Source organism: Papio anubis, chromosome 1, assembly GCF_008728515.1.
Source record: "Papio anubis isolate 15944 chromosome 1, Panubis1.0, whole genome shotgun sequence".
NCBI classification, from domain to species: domain Eukaryota; kingdom Metazoa; phylum Chordata; class Mammalia; order Primates; family Cercopithecidae; genus Papio; species Papio anubis.
In genome coordinates, this window is record NC_044976.1 from 27,626,817 (window position 1) to 27,646,443 (window position 19,627).

The 19,627-nt window shown below is 52.1% G+C and overlaps 1 protein-coding gene across 7 annotated transcripts in view; it reads left to right on the forward strand.

Annotated features, from left to right (window-relative positions):
- PTPRU (protein tyrosine phosphatase receptor type U) overlaps nt 1-19,627 on the forward strand; it is an 89,166-nt gene that overhangs the window by 37,545 nt on the left and 31,994 nt on the right. For 4 of the 7 annotated variants that reach the window (XM_021938547.2, XM_031666317.1, XM_031666319.1 and 1 more), the window contains exons 8-16: nt 812-1,120; nt 3,850-3,959; nt 4,294-4,495; nt 4,880-4,982; nt 7,538-7,811; nt 8,830-8,866; nt 9,622-9,760; nt 14,607-14,636; nt 16,792-16,949. In XM_021938547.2, the coding sequence (XP_021794239.2) occupies nt 812-1,120; nt 3,850-3,959; nt 4,294-4,495; nt 4,880-4,982; nt 7,538-7,811; nt 8,830-8,866; nt 9,622-9,760; nt 14,607-14,636; nt 16,792-16,949 (1,362 nt within the window). The remainder of the gene's footprint in view (nt 1-811; nt 1,121-3,849; nt 3,960-4,293; nt 4,496-4,879; nt 4,983-7,537; nt 7,812-8,829; nt 8,867-9,621; nt 9,761-14,606; nt 14,637-16,791; nt 16,950-19,627) is intronic. The other 3 variants (XM_031666323.1, XM_031666324.1, XM_031666322.1) reach the window with 1 other exon arrangement.

Below are 19,627 nucleotides of genomic sequence, written 5' to 3' on the forward strand. Positions count from 1 at the left end.
TTCAGAACAAGTTTGGAATTAATACCTTAAGAAAAATGTATCAACAGTTTGATTCAGACTGGCCTGTTGTATGTAGTCCAGGGTGACCTTGAATAAGGAGGTGAACTATGCTATTAAAAATGAATTAATGGCCAGGTGCGGTGGTTCACGCCTGTAACCCAAGCACTTTGGGAGGCTGAGGTGGGTGGATCACTTGAGGAGTTCAAGACCAGCCTGGCCAACATGGTGAAACTCTGTCTCTACCAAAAATGGAAAAATTAGCCAGGTGTGGTGGTGTACGCCTGTAATCCCAGCTACTTGGGAGTCTGAGGTGGAAGGATTGCTCAAACCTGGGAGGTGGAGGTTGCAGTGAGCCTAGATCATGCCATTGCATTCCATCCTGGGTGACAGAGTGAGTCTGTCTCAAAAAAAAAAAAAAAAAAAAAAGCAAATATTTTTGAGAGCTTATTGTATATTAGCCATTGTCATGCATCCTTTGTGTGTATTTCCTTAAACCTTACAATGATCCTATGAGGCAGGGCCTGTTATCTTTCCATTTTGTAGTTGAGGAATCTAAGGATCAGAGGGGTGAAGTGATGCAGCCAGCAGTTACCAGCTGCAAGTGGCAGAGCCAGGATTCAAATGTAGCCCACCTGACTCCAGAGCACACACTTGCTTCCTGTTTGATGTTCTTTGGGAGGGGCCCCCTGAGCTCTTGGGGGCAATGGAGGGATGATTTCAGGCAGCTGACTGATGCTTTTTCTCCCTGTTCTTCTTCCTCTTCTCTTCCCATTTCTTCTAACCTCTTCTCTCTGCTTCCTGTGTTCTCCAGAGCCCATGAGGGCCCCCAAAGGCCTGGCTTTCGCTGAGATCCAGGCCCGCCAGCTGACCCTGCAGTGGGAACCACTGGGCTACAACGTGACGCGTTGCCACACCTATACCGTGTCGCTGTGCTATCACTACATCCTGGGCAGCAGCCACAACCAGACCATCCGAGAGTGTGTGAAGACAGAGCAAGGTGTCAGCCGCTACACCATCAAGAACCTGCTGCCCTATCGGAATGTTCATGTGAGGCTTGTCCTCACTAACCCTGAGGGGCGCAAAGAGGGCAAGGAGGTCACCTTTCAGACGGATGAGGATGGTAAGAGTCTCAGCCCCAATTCCCAGGGCCCTGTGTGCCTTCCATAGATACGCCATGTCTGAGACTGAAATTTACTGAGGGTATTTTTTTTTTTTTTTTGCTTAGGATTAAACCAACTGTATAACACCAAAGTAATGATAGCTCCTGTTTATTCTCTGGAAGACTTTGGGTTAGATTGGTCTACTTTCTTTCCTTAAGTGTTTGAAAGAATTCAGCAGTGAAGCCATTTGGGCATAGAGTTTTCTTTGTGGCAAGATTTTTAGTAAATTTTAATTTTTAAAATAGATACTGGGATATTCAGATTTTTTATTCTTGTATCAGTTTAGATGGACTGTGTGTTTTTTTTTTTTTTTTGAGATGGAGTCTCACTCTGTTGCCCAGGCTGGAGTGCAGTGGCACTATCTTGGCTCACTGCAAGCTCTGCCTCCCGGGTTCACACCATTCTCCTGCCTCAGCCTCCCGAGTAGCTGGGACTACAGGCGCCTGCCACCATGCCTGGCTAATTTTTTGTACTTTTAGTAGAGACGGGGTTTCACTGTATTAGCCAGGATGGTCTTGATCTCCTGACCTCATGATCAGCCCGCCTTGGCCTCCCAAAGTGCTGGGATTATAGGCGTGAGCCACTGCGCCTGGCCCGATGGACTGTGTTTTTTTAAGCAATTTGTTCATTATACCTAAATTGTCAAATTTCTTGAGATAAAGTTGTTTATAATACTTATTTATTTATTTAGAGACAGAGTCTTGCTCTGTTGCCCAGGCTGGAGTGCAGTGACACCATCTTCTTTGACTTAAGAGTTATTTAGATTTATGTTGCTTAATTTCTAAGCAATTGGGACTTTTCTTTTTTGTTTGTTTTTGAGACACAGTTTCACTCTGTCACCCAGGCTGGAGTGCAGTGGCGCAACCTTGGCTCACTGCAAACTCCGCCTTCTGGGTTCAAGCAATTCTTGTGCCTCAGCCTCCTGAGTAGCTGGGATTACAGGCGCCTGTCAGCACGCCTGGCTAACTTTTGTATTTTTAGTAGAGACAGGGTTTTGCCATGTTGGCCAGGCTGGTCTCGAACTCCTGATCTCAGGTGATCTGCCCACCTTGGCCCTGCAAAGTGCTGGGATTATAGGCATGAGCCACCACACCTGGCCAGCAATTGGGACTTTTCTAATTGTCTTTTTATTATTGATTTCTCGGTTACTTCCACTGTAGTCAGAGTATATACTCTAAATTTTATCTTTTGAAATTTGATCCTTACTTTATGGCCCAACATATCGTTAAATTTTGGTAAACATTCCATGTGTATTTGAAAAGAACATGTATTCTGTTGCTGTTGAATGCAGTGTTCTACATATGTCAAACTAATATTTAGCCCTTAGTACATGTCAAGCACCATTCTGAATGGTTTTAATATATTACTGCATTTAATACCCATGACAACCCTATGTGGTAGGTTACTATTTCTATTCCCATTTTACAGAAGAGGTCACATGACCAGTAGAGAGGTAGCAGAGCTGGCTTTCTAACCTGGCCATCTGGCTTCACAGTTGTCATTTTTTTTTTTTTTTTTTTTTGAGACTGAGTCTTGTTCTGTTGCCCAGGCTGGAATGCAGTGGTACAATCTCAGCTCACTGCAACCTCCGCCTCCCTGGTTCCAGCGATTCTCCCACCTCAGCCTCTTGAGTAACTGGGATTATAGGCGCCTACCACTATGCCAGGCTGATTTTTTATATTTTTGGTAGAGACGGGGTTTCACCATGTTGGCCAGGCTGTTCTCGAACTTCTGACCTCAAGTGATCCGCCTGCCTCGGCCTCCTAAAGGTGCTGGGATTACAGGCGTGAGCCACCGCGCCAACAAGTTGTCATTCTTAAGAGCTACACTCGAATGCTAGCACAGGTCCTAAGCCTTCCCCTGGGTTCCTACAGATCCCAGGCACCCCAAGCTCCTTGGCTTTGTCTTGCTGCCGCACGTGCATAGTTTTCTGTTCTGCACAGCATTGGCCTAGACGCAAAATTCAGCTCCTTCCTTAGTTTCTGCTTTTCTCTGCCTTAGGACTTCAGCTTCCCCGTAGTGGTTTATCAAGGTGTTTTCCCAAGCAAAGACCATTCTCTTCCTAAATGACACTCCTGTGCCTGGCATTCACAGTATACATTTACACAAAAGCAAAACAAAACAAAGCCATGCCTGCAAGTGTTAATGCTGAAATGTTAACAGTATCTCTGGGTGATACAATTGTAGATGCCATTAATTTTCTTTAAGCTCATTTTGGTTTTCTACATTGAACATGTCATTTATGTAATTAGAAATTTTTAGACAAGAAAATATCTCCACCCATAATCCTAATACCTCAGTGCAATTGCTGTTTTCATTTCTCCGGCACACGTGCATATTTTCTGAAAACTACCCAACTGGAACAAAATTGGAACCTTCAAACGTATTTCTCTCCTGAATGCAACCTACACAGTAATGAAAATGCCAGCTATCCATTTTGAGTACTTAGTAATAGGTTGAGCCATATGCAATTGCTGATGTTTGCCTTGGGGCTTTATGTACATCACATCATTGAGTCCTGGCTTGAGAGGGGTTGTCTCATCCCCACTTCACAGCTGAGTTAAGTAAGGTGCAGAGAGGCTAAGTAGTCTGTGAGAACCAGGTGGGAAGTGGCAAGGCTGGAATTTAAACCCAGGTGTCTGGCACCAAAGCCTAGTTTCCCCTGACCCCTGCCACCTTTCCCTTGCAGTGCCCGGTGGGATTGCAGCCGAGTCCCTGACCTTCACTCCACTGGAGGACATGATCTTCCTCAAGTGGGAGGAGCCCCAGGAGCCCAATGGTCTCATCACTCAGTATGAGGTGGGTTTGGGACCCTATTACAGTGGGGGACCCTGGTGGGAGGTGAGAGGTGACCCTCTTTCTCTCTGCTGCTACAGTAGGAGGTGCATGGGAGGACAGATGTGATTGTCATAGTTTCTTCAACTATGGCCAGGTCTGTGCCCTGTGAATTCTAGAGAAGGGTCCTGAAGGCAGGAGGGAGAGGCGAAGATGACTAGAAGCCTGGCTTGATGGCATCCACTGTCTCCTTTGCTTAGTCTTATCTCTCACTTCCCTGGAACACGGTGGGTGGAGGCTGCTGGTCAGGGATGCTCTGCCCTTCCTGTGCCCACCTGCCTGCCGATCCTGCCCCCAGATCAGCTACCAGAGCATTGAGTCATCAGACCCGGCGGTGAACGTGCCGGGCCCACGACGTACCATCTCCAAGCTCCGCAACGAGACCTACCACGTCTTCTCCAACCTGCACCCAGGCACCACCTACCTGTTCTCCGTGCGGGCCCGCACAGGCAAAGGCTTCGGACAGGCAGCACTCACTGAGATAACCACCAACATCTCTGGTAAGCCCCACCCGACCCGGCCCAGCCTCTTTGGAGGTGGCCCAGAATCCCAGGGTTCCATAGGCAGAGGGGAAATGGGGGGCATGGCAGGGGTAGTTACAGAGGGCCCCTGCTGAGAAAAATATGCCGTTTAGGAGTTAAAGTCAGGCTCAGGAAGGATGAAGTCAGAGGAGTCAGGAGACTGTGGTCAGTGGAATCAGAAGGTTGAGGTTGGGGCTGGTGCCTGAGGTCAGGGGCCAGGGTAGCTCAGGTCATGTCAGCAGGAACAAAGAGGCTAAGGTTAAAGTAGGGGAGATCTGAGGACTGTGGTCAAGGAGACTGGAAGCCTGGTCTTCCTGGTCCAGTGGCCAAGCTCCATGCTTATGACCCTGTCCCCTTCCCCAGCTCCCAGTTTTGATTATGCCGACATGCCGTCTCCCCTGGGCGAGTCTGAGAACACCATCACCGTGCTGCTGAGGCCGGCACAGGGCCGCGGTGCGCCCATCAGGTGGGAAAGCGGGGACGGAGGGATGGGAGGCCAGGGCCATGGGGAAGAGTCCCCTCCTCTGACCCAGAGCCCCAACCTAGGCCAGCTCACCCTTTTCCTCCCTCAGTCTCCCATGCAGGGCTCGGAGTGTCTGGAGGAGGATGTTCTGATGCTTGGCAGGCGAGAAGCCTGCAGTCTCTCCCCTCTGAGGCCATGGGTCTTAGATGGTAACTGTCAGGAGGACCCTGGATAGGTCCAGCCTGGAGAGGGGACTGTCCAGGTCTGTCCAGGGGGCCTTTCCTCAGACACCTTGGAGAAGTGAAACTCTGGGGACCTTATATCATCCCAGCCTTTTCCTGGAAGCATAGAGATGGGCTTTCTAGAAGGCTAGGGCAGCCAGCCAGACAGGGCCATCTCTCTGGAATGGCTAGGGGCTTGGCTTCTCCCCCTCATCTCCCCAGAGGAAGCTGGGCTTGCTGGTGCCGTGGTGACTGCCTCTGCTAGGGAGAGTGTGTTGGAGACAAGACTGTGTGTGTTTGTGTGTGTGTGTGTGTGTGTGTACATGGGATGTGAACCTGGGTGTGTCTTTATGATAAAGACCTGGGATGTGTGGTGTGTGAGAAGTGTGTGTGGGAGACATAAGTGTGCATGTGTGAGAGCGTGAGGGCATTTGTGCAAGTGTGTGCACGTACTGTTAGACCCTGTGCTAGGGGCTTTATCTGCATGAAGCCATTTATCCTCATGGCAGTCCCATGGAATGGGTTTTATTACCTTCATTTTACGTACCGGGAAACTGACTCAGAGAGCCTAAATCACTTGCCCCCAAGGCCACACTGCTAGTCAGTGGTGGAGCTGGGATTTGGAAGCCAGGTCTGTCTGCTGTGCCTGTACCTTTTCTAGAAGTTATAGAGCCTCCCTGCCCTTCTGGTCCACTCCTTCTTTCCACGAAGGTACATGTTCTGGGAGAGGGTGACAGCCTTTAGGTGGGGGAGGGGGGTGTGAGGATCCTAGTCAGTTCACCAGGAAGAGAGTGGGCTGCCTAGGTGACTGTGGCAGTCCCTCACCTCCTCACCCCCCCACCACTGGATCCTCTCCTCTTCTGCTTTCTCTTTCCTGTATTTGCCACTGCAAATCCTGCCCTGGGCTGATTCCCAGACCCTCAAGGAAGACCCGGGAAAAAGTCACGGGGTCTGCAGGGTCTTTTGCCTTTTGCTGGAGCCTCAGGGCCCTTGTGCCGCTGAGTCTGGGAGGGGTTGAGAACCCTTCCTTCCTTGTCCTCCTGAGGGATCCTGTGAGCAGCACTGGTCAGGGTCCCTCAGGATGATGATTTCAAGGCTAGGTGGGCGCAGGGGATGGGACTTGGTGGGAGGGGAGCGGCAAGATGGCTGCGTGACCCTGGGCATATCCCGTTACCTTCCTGAGCTCCGTTTCTGTATCTGCACAATGAGGATTATTCTAGATTAAGATGCACTTTGTTCATGGCTAATGTTAATGATTACCTCCCAGTGGGACTTAGGGCTAGGAGAGGGCTGACCTTAGCCTGGGGTAATGGAGGCTGAGAGGGGCTTGGACTGGTGTTTATAATGGGCTAGTGACAAGCCATGGGCTGGTGTCCAACACTCTGGGATGATTCCCCACAACTTGGATGCTCAAAAGAAACATCTGGTGAACAAGGAAAAGGCATTTCTGCTTCCCTGAGCAGAGGCTGTCAGTATGGGATGTCACACACCAAGATGTGACCGAGACTGTAACTGGAAATATTTAAATTTGTCAGCATTCACGTATTTACTCTCCACTTTGTTCTGCAGAGGATTTGGAGGAGCTCATAGCAGAAACCTACTTAGTCAAGAGATAAAACAGAAACACAGTCCAGGACCAGGGAGCACGAACCAGAGTGGGTAGTCAGGATCCTGAGACAGCAAGGCTCTGATTTGCTGATCAGAGGCTGCCTCGGCATTGAGAGGGTGCTAGAGACATAGTGTTGGGTGTCCTTGTTTGCTAAATGACTGTCTCTCACTAGAGGTCAGTTTTAGGAAGCCCAGATGCCTAGTGTCTAGCACAGGGCTCATCATCTGAGCTTGGTCAACTCTGAATGAATGAATGAATGAATGAATCTGGCTAACCCTGTCATTTACTGAGTCCCAGAAGGGAGCTGTCAGTCGCTTTGGTTTCCCAGGTCTTGTGTCACACACACAGGAGGACTCATGGAGGAAGCAGGATGGGGCCTTATGGCTTGGTTCTATTGAGCAGGGTCCACGATCCTCTTAGCCTGGATTAGTAACAGGAATAACCGCTGACATGCGCTGGCTGCTTGCTTAACTTGCCTGTTCTTCCCATCTACCTTCTGGAACAGTCTCACAATCACTACCATTTTATGAAGGAGGAAACCAAGGCCCAGGGAGGTTAGGGGATTTGCCCAGCTAGTAAGTGGCAGTGTGGAAGTTAGTCCCCAGGCTTTGACCACAAAGCCCATGCCTTTAACTGCCAGCTGGCTCTCCCAGTGCCTTTAACTGCCAGCTGGCTCTCCCAGTGCTCTGGCCGCCTGTGATCCCCTGTATGCTCTCCTCCCTGTTCAGTGTGTACCAGGTGATTGTGGAGGAGGAGCGGGCGCGGAGGCTGCGGCGGGAGCCAGGTGGACAGGACTGCTTCCCAGTGCCACTGACCTTTGAGGCGGCGCTGGCCCGAGGCCTGGTGCACTACTTCGGGGCTGAACTGGCGGCCAGCAGTCTACCTGAGGCCATGCCCTTTACCGTGGGTGACAACCAGACCTACCGAGGCTTCTGGAACCCACCGCTTGAGCCTAGGAAGGCCTATCTCATCTACTTCCAGGCAGCAAGCCACCTGAAGGGGGTGAGGGACCGGCCAGGGTCATGGTGGGCGTGGTTGGGTGTGGGGGATGGCAGACAGGGGATACCTTGCAGCAGGCCCAGCACAGACTCCACGCACGGCCCTTCCCTTAGCCCCACCTCCCATAGCCCCACCTCCCATAGCCCCACCTCCCATAGCTCCTCCTCCCATAGGCCACCTCCATGGCCTTACCTCCCGTAGCCCCACCTTCCATAGCCCTGCCCCCACAGCTCCTCCCCCATAACCTTGCCCCTCCCATAGCCCTGTCTCCTTTTGCCCACCTCCCATTGCCCCACCTCCAATAGCCTTACCTTCCGTAGAGCCACCCCCACAGCCCCACCTCTCACAGCCCCGCCTCCCATAGCCCTGCCTCCCACAGGCCGCCTCCCACAGCCCCTCCCCCATAGCCCTCCTTCCCATAGCCCCTCCCCCATGGCCCCACCCCTCCCATAGCCAACCTTCCAGACCCCAGACTCCTTCTCACAGAACACTATCCACTTCCTGAGCTTTCTTTCCCAGGCTCCTCCTTTCTATCCAGGTCCCCAGGCTAGTCTCTGCCCCTTCCTGAGGCCCTGCCTTCTATCTTAGATACTTCTCTTCCTGGAGGAGTCCATCTCAGGTTCCCGCGTTCCTGTGTTAAGGCCTAGGACCTGCTCCTCCCTGAAGCCCCACCCTATCTTCCAGGCTCCTCTCTCTGTTTCTTGCCTGGTTTCTCACTTCCTAGCTGGACTTCTGGCCCTAGGCCTTGCCCCGTTGTCCGAGGCCTCGCCTATTTCCCCATGACGTTTGTTTCTCTTTTGCCTCCAATCTCATCCCCCTTTCCTAAGGCACTGCAGGTGCCTCCCCTCTAGGCCCCGCTCTCAAGGGTCCCCCCAGGCCTGCCTTCGGGTGGGGTGTCCCTTGATGCCATCAGCGCCAGACAAAGCCCTGAACAGGCCCAAGAAAGCTGTCTGAGGTTCCCACCCTGGGGAGGGAGAGGTCGGGGCTTCAGCAGCGCTGAGACCCCCATCTGTGCCTCCAGGAGACCCGGCTGAATTGCATCCGCATTGCCAGGAAAGGTAAGTCCGCTGGGTTCCTGCAGCCCTTCAGCGGCAGGTTTCTCACCTGCCCAGCGCTGGGGAGGTGGATCCTGAGAACCTAGGGCTGTGGGAGTAGAGGAGGGTGGTTGGGCAGGCTGGGGCCAGGAAGGGCTTCTCTGCTGGGTTTCCATGTGCCTTACCTCAAGGGCGCCAACTCCCAGGCTGACAGCAGGGGCCTGGAGCAGGCTTGTGGAGAGGAGCCATTACAGTTGTGCCCTGGGGGTGATGGGTACTGGGTGCTGGTTCTAGGTTACATATCTACCCGGCTTTCCTGTGGTGGGGGAGAAGGTGAGGTCAGCATGGGCCCTGTGCTGTAGGTGTCTTTCATGCTTTCACACAGGGAATGTGGTTGGTTTCCCATCCTGAGATGGACTAACCATGCCCTAGGTACACAATTCCTAATCCCTATTACCTCCCAGGAGGGCAAGAGGGTGGGGCTGAAGGCCCAGGTGTCTGCTCTCCCCTATCTACTGAGAGCTGAGAGGATCTGAGAAAGTGGGGAGTGAGGGAAGCTATTCCTGGCAAAGGAGCCATGTCAGTGAGGACTGTGGCGTGGAAGTGCAGGAGGTGTCAGGGATGGTGAGGAGGTAGATTTGCTGGAAAGGCAGGACATGTGTTGAGGATGTGGGGTGGTTTGTGCAGCCCAGTTTGTTCCTTGGGCACAGACACCTACAGGAGGGGCTCGATGGTCCCTGTCTCTCCTCTGATCCCTTGTTCTGCTTTGTTCTCCCCAGCTGCCTGCAAGGAAAGCAAGCGGCCCCTGGAGGTGTCCCAGAGATCGGAGGAGATGGGGCTTATCCTGGGCATCTGTGCAGGGGGGCTTGCTGTCCTCATCCTTCTCCTGGGTGCCATCATTGTCATCATCCGCAAAGGGTGAGTGAGGCCAGTGCCCTGTCCCACCAGTGGCTTCTACCCCTTAGAGGCCTGGTGGCACAGAGGAGTAGTGGCTAAGAGCTGGTAGGACAGCTGTCCTGCAGGTGTGTGGAGGGCTGCCAGCCTGAGCATCAGCTCTGCAGACGGATCTGAGCTGGGTGGTGGGAAGCCAGAGACTGGGCAGATGGGGCTGCCCTGGAGTGGCATGGCTGGAGTAAGGTCTGGCTGGTGCCAGGCGCTGCTGTTCAGGAAGGGGTGCTCAGTGCCTGGTGCCAAGGAGCTACCCTGCTGGGACTCTTTCAATAGGGACGGCATGGAGGTGACCTGGCTTTGAACCCCTACCCCTCTGCAGACCTTCAGCCAAGGTGTCTGCCCTGCTCATGGATTGTGCCGTTGACCTGAGCAGGGGATGGAGCTCACTCCTCTTTAACCCAAGGGCCCTGAGCCATGTCTCTTCCTGGGACCCACCTTCTCTCAGGCTCAAATTGCCCTGGACCCTGTTACTGTGGATCCTTGAGGAACCCTCCTGGGCCTGTGACTGAGAAAACTCTCCACCTGCTGCCCCTACTATCCCTCAGGTCTCAAAGGTCCAGCCTTGTGTTTGCATGAAATGTGTTTCCTAGCAGATTTGCAGAGGGCAGCATAAATCCCAGGACATTGTAGAATCCAGAACCTAGGATCCTGCAGTTTCAGAAATGTAGGATTTAGGACTCTAGGAATCTTAGGCTTTAGAATTGTAGAGGCTCAGAGCCCCAGAACGTAAGAGCTGCCGGATAGTTCAAGGCCATCTAGTCTAGTGGTTTTCAAATCTTTTTAAAGAAACAGAACCTGCCTTCAAAACACCAGAAAACCCTTCCCTGGGAGCCTAGTACATGGAGCAGATGAAGGCTGAGCAGCAGTGCTGGTCGGAGGCTGGGTGGGGGCTTCTGGGACCTTTCTGCTTGCCAGCTCTGCCCCACCATGCTCCCACCAGGCAGCTGTGGGACACTGGGGTCCAAGCACCTTAAATGAGGGATGGGGATGCTGAGGCCTAGAGGGGATGCAGGGCTGCCCAAGGCCACCCAGAGAGCCAGAGGCAGAGCCAGCTCCACCCTTCCCCACCTGGGCTCTGGCTTCTATAGCCCCTACTGCTGCCAGGCTGGGTATACATGGATAAGTTGGCTATATCTCTGGGCTGCCGGGAGCAGATAATAGGATCCAGGAAGATGAGAGAGAGCTGGCTGGGGCTACCTTTCCTGAGGCCAGACACCAGCAACAGAGAGAGGGTCTAGGGGTGGAGTGTGCAGTGGAGTGGAGGAGATGTGGGGGGATGGCCCAGTCAGGGCGATACTCTCTGATTTTTCCTCTCGTTGTTCCTGCACAGCTTTAAGAGAGACTATTTTAAAGTATCATTTAATGAGGAATTACTATGTGCCAGGAGCTTCACACACATCATCCAGGAGTACATTAGTTATTAGACACCTACTGTGTACCAGGCACTCGGGATGTGTCAGAGAACATTTCCTTCTTGGATCTTGACTGACTCCCCTTTTTCTGGATGAAGAAACTGTAATGAAAGCATTCGCCCAGGCCACTTGGCTGATGGGCAGTAGGGCCTGACTTCAACTCAGGCTCGCCTACAAATGTGAAGGCGTCACCCAGTCTGATACATAGGCGGTGCCCCCAAAGTGGCAAGCCCCTGACTTCTCCCCAGCAGGGGGGCCTGAGAATTGACTCTAAATAGGGCTGGGGCTGGAGAGGCCTATAATGGAGGAGGCAGATTTCAGTTTCAGGTGGTATTTGAGGTTCTAGAAATCTACCCTCAAGGAGAAGAGGATTGGCAGAGTAGGGGGTGTCACCCATCCCTGCAAAGAGAGCACTGGGCCCAGGACAGGGTGGATCAGAAATGTTGTCAGGGCCTCACTAGGAGACCTTCCATTATGTATTTGCTACCCTGTAAACCCAGGTTATCCCAGATGCCTCCAGGAACCCCTCATCCCCCATCACCCCGGACCTCCTTACTTCCTCTAAAAGCCATTCAGTCTCACTGTGTAGCACCTACTGCATCCCCCTGGATCTGAGCCTGGCCTTCAGGGCCCTCCATGCTTCCCAGGGCTCTTGCAGTCTGCATTGTGGGTATCATGGGATGCAGCAGCCCTGGCAGGGATGGGGGTATTCAGATCAACTTGGGGTGCCAACATAAGTAACAAGAGTAGGAGGTTGCTGAGGAGGGCAGTTACTACACCCCCGTGGAGCCTTATTGGAGGCAGGAGGGAGACCCAGGGGGATTATGGGAAATGGGGGCCAGCTGGGAGGAGATTTCAGATTCTCCATCCTGCCCTGCCTCTGTGGACGATCAGACTGGATGCATCTGCTGTAGGGGAATTCCAGGGCCTGGAAGGGAGGCTGGTGACCCCAGGCCAGGTCAGATCCCCGGCTCTGCTTTCAGAAGTCCCCATACCCCACCCTTCTCCATGGCAGTACTTCCTTCTCCCTGCACTTTGTCATTTACTTACTTGTAGTGTTTTGCTCAATGTTTGTCTTCCCTCCTGGGTTAAGAGCTCCATGAGGGCAGAGAAAGCCCTGTCTTGTCTGTGTATACCCACGATCTAGCCCAGGGGAGTCGGGTCTCCCCACTCTGAGGTGTAGGGAGGAGTGGTTTGTGGGCACTGCTGGGTGCTTCCTGGTGCTGGGGCCTCACAGCAGTCCCTGTGGGAGATTATTATTAACCTCACTATGTATGTATGTATGTGATTTTTTTTTCTTTTTTTTCTTTTTGAGACGGAGTCTAGCTCTGTTGCCCAGGCTGGAGTGCAGTGGCTTGATCTCAGCTCACTGCAAGCTCTGCCTCCCGGGTTCATGCCATTCTCCTGCCTCAGCCTCCCAAGTAGCTGGGACTACAGGCGCGCACCACCACGCCTGGCTAATTTTTTTTTTTTTTTTGGGTATTTTTAGTAGAGACGGTGTTTCACCATGTTAGCCAGGATGAGTATGTATGTATTTTTTGAGACAGAGTTTTGCTCTTGTTGCCCAGGCTAGAGTGCAGTGGTGCGATCTTGGCTCACTGCAACCTCCGCCTCCTGGGTTCAAGTGATTCTCCTGCCTCAGCCTCTTGAGTAGCTGGGATTACAGGTGCCCGCCACCACACCCGGCTAATTTCTTGTGTTTTTAGTAGAGACAAGGTTTCAGCATGTTGGTCAGGCTGGTCTCGAACTCCTGACCTCAGGTGATCTACCCACCTTGGCCTCCCAAAGTGCAGGGATTATAGGTGTGAGCCACCACGCCCAGCCTTAACCTCACTTTTTAAAGAAGAAAGTGGAAGTGCATGGAGGTGAAGTTCTTTTATTTATTTTTACTCATTTATTGATTACTCCATTCAACAAAATATTTATTGCGGGATTGCAATGTGTGGGGCCCTGGGGAAACCGAGGGAGACAAAAAGACAAGGATTCTGTCCTCCTGTACTTTGTAGCCAGTGGAGAGCCTGGCATGAAATTAGAAAAAAGCACAAATGGATGAGATAATTACAAATTGTGAAAAGAACAAGGTGCTGGGTGTTGGGGGCAAAGAGAATATAGGAGACGTCATGTAGCTGGCACTCGTGGGAGAGTGGTCCAGGAAGGCCCTTTTGAAGGCACAGTGTGTCAGCTGAGGCCAGAAGAATGCCATTTCTTCAGCCGTGGCCTCCCTCGTGGGGCCTCTGCAACAGCTCCAGCGCCCTGGACCCTTCCTTCTCTCCCTGGGATGGAGGAGATGTGCTCTGTGACGTGGGGCCAAGCGGCTGCCTTTGCTGGTCCGTCTTCCACTCTCCTCCCCTTCATCTGCAGGATTTCCTGTGGAAGGTCATTCTTTGGGGTCCCTGCTGACAGGGTGATGTGGGGGCAAGTGAATGGAGACCTCTGAAGAGCCTGGGAAGGGAGCACAGAGGAGGTTCCAGGGCCAGGGTCCTGGGGCAGGTGTTTGCTCTGGACTCTGCCACTGACTCCTAGAGAGGCCCAGGCAGCCCATGCTCCCTGACTCAGCTTCCCCGCCTGTGAAATGGGAATCCAACCTGCTTTACACTGTGGGTGCTTTGCGGTAAGGTAGGGCTTTTGACCAAAGTTGTACTCCAGGTGCTCCCGGAGGGGATGACCTGGCTCCTTTAGTGGATCCCACACCCAGGGGCCTGCAGGGTGGGCGAGGGCGGGCGCTAGATGTATCCTGGGCATCCATCTGGAGTCCTCTCCACTCTGCCCCCTTTCTGTCCCCACCCAGGTGGAGGTGCAGGCAAAAGGCTGACCCCTTAGGGGCAGAGGGCTGTGCAGGGAGGGAGGGTGGGGTGCTGTCTGCAGGGACGAGAACAGCCCTGGTAAGTGCAGTTAGCCTGGAGAGTATGAGTCTGTGTGTGTCAGGGATGTCTAATGTGTGTGTGTATGTGTGTGAATATATGTCTAAGTGTGTGTCAGTGTGTTTGAATACGTGTGTATGCCTGTCTGCACCTGTGTGTCTGCATTTGTGTGTGTTGATGTGTGTTTCTGCGTGTATGAGTGTATGTGAGCCTATATCTACGTGTGTGTGAGTGTGCATATGTGTATGACTGTGTGTGAAAGCTCTGTGGCCCCCCAGGCCCTTTTCCCACCTCCTCCTCACTCCTGCAGTAGGCTTGGGGAAGGTTCCAGAAGGGCCTTGGGTCCTGGTCATTAATATCTGAGCCTGACCAGCTCTTGGGACCAAGAAGGTCCTTCTGACCTGTCCAGTACCTGGCCAGCCCCCTCCCCATCCTGGGAAGCACTCAGGCCTCACCATGCTGCATGGGCATTGCCTCAGCCTGGCCTTGGTGGATGGACCTCGGACACGACTGTGCTGTTCTCTCTTTGCATGCTGCCAGGAGAGACCACTATGCCTACTCCTACTACCCGTAAGTAGCTCCATCTTGCCTGGGAGTCCCCGGCCCTGCCTAGGGGGAGATCCCCTGCCCCCGCCCTCTCTGGTTGGGCTTAGTCTCGCTGCACCCAGCCTGGCCTGGTGTCCACCCTGTTCTTTGTGGTCACCTTGGCCTCCGACTTTCTCTCCTCTGCTCTGTCCCTCCCCTCTGCATCTTCCTCCTCAAGTCGTCGTCACGAGTGCTGGTTCTGCCCCTCAGAGGCATGGGTTCAGAGCTGGCCCTGCTGAGTTACCCCCAGCAAGTCCCTGAACCTCAATGTCCACTTCACCACCAGAGCAGCCCCTTATGTCTACTGTTCCGTGTTAGAAGGATGTTCTGACCTCCAACCAAATCTACCTTCAGGATACGCTCTGGAGCCCACGTCCATGTGCATGTGTGTGCTTGTGTGCATGTGGGTGGGGCCTACCTGTTTTGAGACTGGCAGCGCCTCCCACAGCACAGGCAACTCTCAGGCCCCCACAGATCCCTTCTCCAGCCAGGCAGCCCCGGCTCTGCAGACCCACCACTTCCTGGAAGCCTCCTCTGGGCCAAGCCCTGTGCTCAGTTCTTGACAGAGTCCTCAAAACAGCTCTGAGAAATAGGAGCTCTTATCACTCCCACTTTACTGATGAGGAAACTGAGGCTCAGACCGAGGGACTTGTGGGAGGTCGCAGAATGCGCCGGAGCTGGGATACAACCCAGGCCCCTGCTGACACCACAGCCTGCCTATGCTACTCTGTCTTCTGTCTCTGTCTTCTACTCTGCAAGCCTTCCAGAACATTCTTCCCGCACCTGTGCTGGTTTTCCCTCGAAGAGCAGGCCCAGAGAGTGCCAGGCCAGCCTTGAGGACAGTGGGTCTCTCACCTTTTCCTCCCTGGATGGCTCCTTACCTTGCTGTTTCCTGACACGAGCTTTTCCAGCAACTCAACACCCAGTGACTCGCGCTGAGCCCCCAGCTCGGCTCCTGTAGGGGCCGTCGACAGACAGCTCTCCCTCCCTGCTGCTTGTGCAGTTAGTTTTCAAAACCAGATGCAGAACTTTTCAAAGAATCTGTATTAAATTCCATCTGCTTAATCTTGCATTGAGCTCAGCTGGACGTCAACAGCGTTAGGTGTCCCTCCCGGTTTCCATCTTCTGGGGATCGGGTTGGTTTGTTTCTGTAGCTCTTCTTCCAGGTAGGCCAAGAGTCCTGGGCTGGGAACAGAATCTGTGGCACACCACAGGAGACCGCCCTCTAGGCCAGCATCCGCTCACTGATGGGTCCTCTCTGGGCTCCATGTTCAGCCAGGCTGGCCGGCTGTCCTCTGTCCAAAGCCCTGTCTCCCCACCTCCTTTTCTCCTTCCCACTTTCCTCCAAGTTCCTTTGAAGACACAAACTGCCATCCTCATCCATCAAGCTGGGCCTGGAGGGAGAGGAGGTCTCTGTTTCTCTTCCCTGCTGCTCTGAGCAGCAGGACGGACTGGTGGGCAGTGGTGGGAATCTGGACCTTCTGTGGGTCTCTTTACAAGTCTGTGGTGGTCTATGCTGGGACCATCCTGGGTGCTACTGGGAGTAGGGAGAAGCCAAGGGCAGAGTTCATTGTGTGCATGGGGGAAGCCCCCGAGCCCTGGCTGAGCACGAGCCAGACCCTCTGCGGGGAAGGAGGGGTTGTAGTCCCTCCTTCCTGCAGGAGAAAGAGGAGTCTGGAGAGTGGTGCCTGTTTAACACGGGGAGAAGAGAGAGAGGTGGGGACATGCTGGGCCCGGAGCTGGACTAGCCATATTCCTAGTTTGGGGTGCAGTGGGGGTGAGGGGAGCTGTCTGCTGTAATACCACATTAGCTTTGGAGTGACTTTCTTTCCCATTTCCTAAGCCCAGGGGGCCAGTGAAACTTAGGAGTGGTATCCCAGCCTGAGGCCACTGCTGCTCCACCCCTTTCCCTTAGCAGAGGTCCCTAGGATGGGCTCTCCCAAGCCCTTTTCAGGGAAGCAGCAGCTCTGGGTCTAGTGAATGAAGGATGGAGGCAGAGCCCTCAGCATCCAGAGATGCTTCTAGGACAGCTGCTGGCTCCTGGTCTTGAGGCCCCCTTACTCCAGGGCCTCCCCACCCACCTCTGGGTGCTGTCCAGCCCCACACAGTGCCTGTGTCTCCCCTCAACCCCCCTCTCCAGGAAGCCGGTGAACATGACCAAGGCCACCGTCAACTACCGCCAGGAGAAGACACACATGATGAGTGCTGTGGACCGCAGCTTCACAGACCAGAGCACCCTGCAGGAGGACGAGCGGCTGGGCCTGTCCTTCATGGACACCCATGGCTACAGCACCCGGGGTGAGTGCCCGGCCCTCCTACCCCTTCCTCATGGCTCCGGGGCTCCCGACCTGAGACAATAGGGTCCCCACATCAGATGAGTTCTGTAACACCTGCAACCAAAAGTGAAGCATCTATGGTGCTCCTGCTGGATACCTACTGGGTACAGAGCCAGCACAGGTGGCATTTTTGCATTGTGTACTGGAGGAGTCTTGCAAGGAATTCTGCTAGCATAAGAGGATTGCAAGGTCCGTTGTGACAAATGTCAAGAGGAGGTGCTGCTGTAGGAACAGAGGGATCAGAGTGGCCTCACCCCTTATTGAGCACCTGTTATGTGAGAGGTGGGGATACAGTGGCTGAGAGAGACCGATACAGAGTCGGACCTGGGCTTGCCTCTCCCTTTCTTAGCTGTGTGACCTGGGGCAAGTTGCTTAAGCCCTCTGGATGTCTGTTTCCTCATGTATAAAATGGGAATGCAGATCGCCTCTGCTGGTAGGGCTGATGTGAAGACTAAATGAGATAATGTGTGCAAAATCACTTAGGGCTGTGCTTGTATTCACAGAATATAGTGAGTCAGCCATCATGTACCAGGTCTGTGTCATAACTTGCTTCATCCCACATGTTTTTATTCTGTTTAGTGTTGATTTGTACAGAAGAGAATATGTAATGTTTATGAAAGTCATAAAATGATAACAATACAACAAACAGCAATGAACCTCATTGGTGAAGTAGAACATTATCTTGGTACACCTCCCTAGCTATATCCCCTACCTCTTTCTTATATGTAAATATTCCCTTGAAATTGTTGTGGTTTTTTTTTTTTTTTTTTTTTTTTTTTTTTTTTTTTTAGATGGAGTCTCGCTCTATCGCCGAGGCTGGAGTGCAGTGGCATGATCTCGGCTCACTGTATCCTCTGCCTCCCAAGTGCAAACGATTTTCCTGCCTTAACCTCCCAAGTAGCTGGGATTATAGGCACCTGCCACCATATCCGGCTAATTTTTTTGTTTTTTTGAGATGGAGTCTCACTCTGTTGCCTAGGCTGCAGTGCAGTGGCACGATCCTGGCTTACTGTAACCTCTGCCTCCTGGGATGGAGCAATTCTCCTGCCTCAGCCTCCTGAGTAGCTGGGATTACAGGCACGTGCCACCGTGCCCAGCTAATTTTTGTATTTTTAGTAGAGACAGGGTTTCACCATGTTGGCCAGGCTGGTCTTGAACTCCTGACCTCAGGTGATCCACCCACCTTGGCCTCCCAGAGTGCTGGGATTACAGGCATGAGCCACCGCGCCCAGCCAGTTTTTGCATTTTTAGTAGAGACAGGGTTTCACCATGTTAGCCACACTGGTCTTGAACTCCTAACCTCAAGTGATCTGCCCACCTTGGCCTCCCAAAGTGTTGGGATTACTGGCGTGAGTCACTGTGCCCAGCCTCCCTTGAAATTTGTGTTTATAATTTTCCTACCTTTTTTGGGGGTAGTTTTTGTTTGTTTGTTTTTTTGATGGAGTCTTGCTGTGTCACCCAGGCTGGAGTGCAGTGGCGCGATCTCCACTCACTGCAAGCTCCGCCTCCCAGGTTCAGGCCATTCTCCTGCCTCAGCCTCCTTAGTAGCTGGGACTACAGGTGCCCGCCACTGCGCCTGGCTAATTTTTTGTATTTTTAGTAGAGATGGGGTTTCTCCGTCTTAGCCATGATGGTCTCGATCTCCTGACCTGGTGATCCACCCGCCTCGGCCTCCAGAAGTGCTGGGATTATAGGCATGACCCACCGCGCCCAGCCTTTTGGGGATTAGTTTTACCATGTGTACATATATCCCCAAACAATGCATTGTATAGTTTTGCTCATTTTCAGGCTTTATAAAAATGAAATCACACACTACTTCTTAACTCAACATCATATTTCTAAAATTACCCATGTGGATATTTTGCTGCAGTTCATGTACTTTACAAATGTGTAGTTTCCCATTGTATGGCTGTATCACAATTGACTTCTTCATTCTGTCATCCATGGGCATTCGATTGGTTTTTAGTTTTCTTGTTATCACAAATGAGACTGCTATGAATATTCTGATGTGGATCTCTAGATGCACCTGCACACAAGGTTCTAGAAATAGAATCGCTGGATTATGGAGTACATGCATCTTCAGCTTAATAAGAGTGCCAAGTTGCTTTCCAAAGCAACTCTGCCTGTTTTCTTTCCTAGCAGCAGTGTGTAAGAGTTTCTGTTGCTCTACATCAAGATCAAAATTTGCCAGCCTTCTTCACTTCTGCCACATTGGTTTGTATAAAATGGTAATTCTCTATAGTCTTAATTTGCATTTCACTGATGACTAATGAGGTTGAACAGATTTTCAAGTCATCATTGGCCATTCAGGTCTGTTTTTCTATGAAATGCCTGTTCATGTCTTTCACCTAATTTTCTATTGGGTTTTCTGTTGCTTTCTTAGTGGTTTTTAGGAGTTCTTTATATTTTTAGGATAATAATCATTTGTCACTTATGAATTGCAAATATCTTCTCCCAATTTGTGGCTCATCTTCCTAGGTTATTTATAGTGTCTTTGGATGAACAGAAGATTTTTATTTTCACGTACTTAAATTCATCAGTCTTTTTCTTTGTGATTTCTGCTTTTTGTGTTTTTTAAAGAAGTTTTCCCTACCCAAAGTTATAAAGTATTTTTTTTTTTTTGCTTTTTTTCTAGAACTT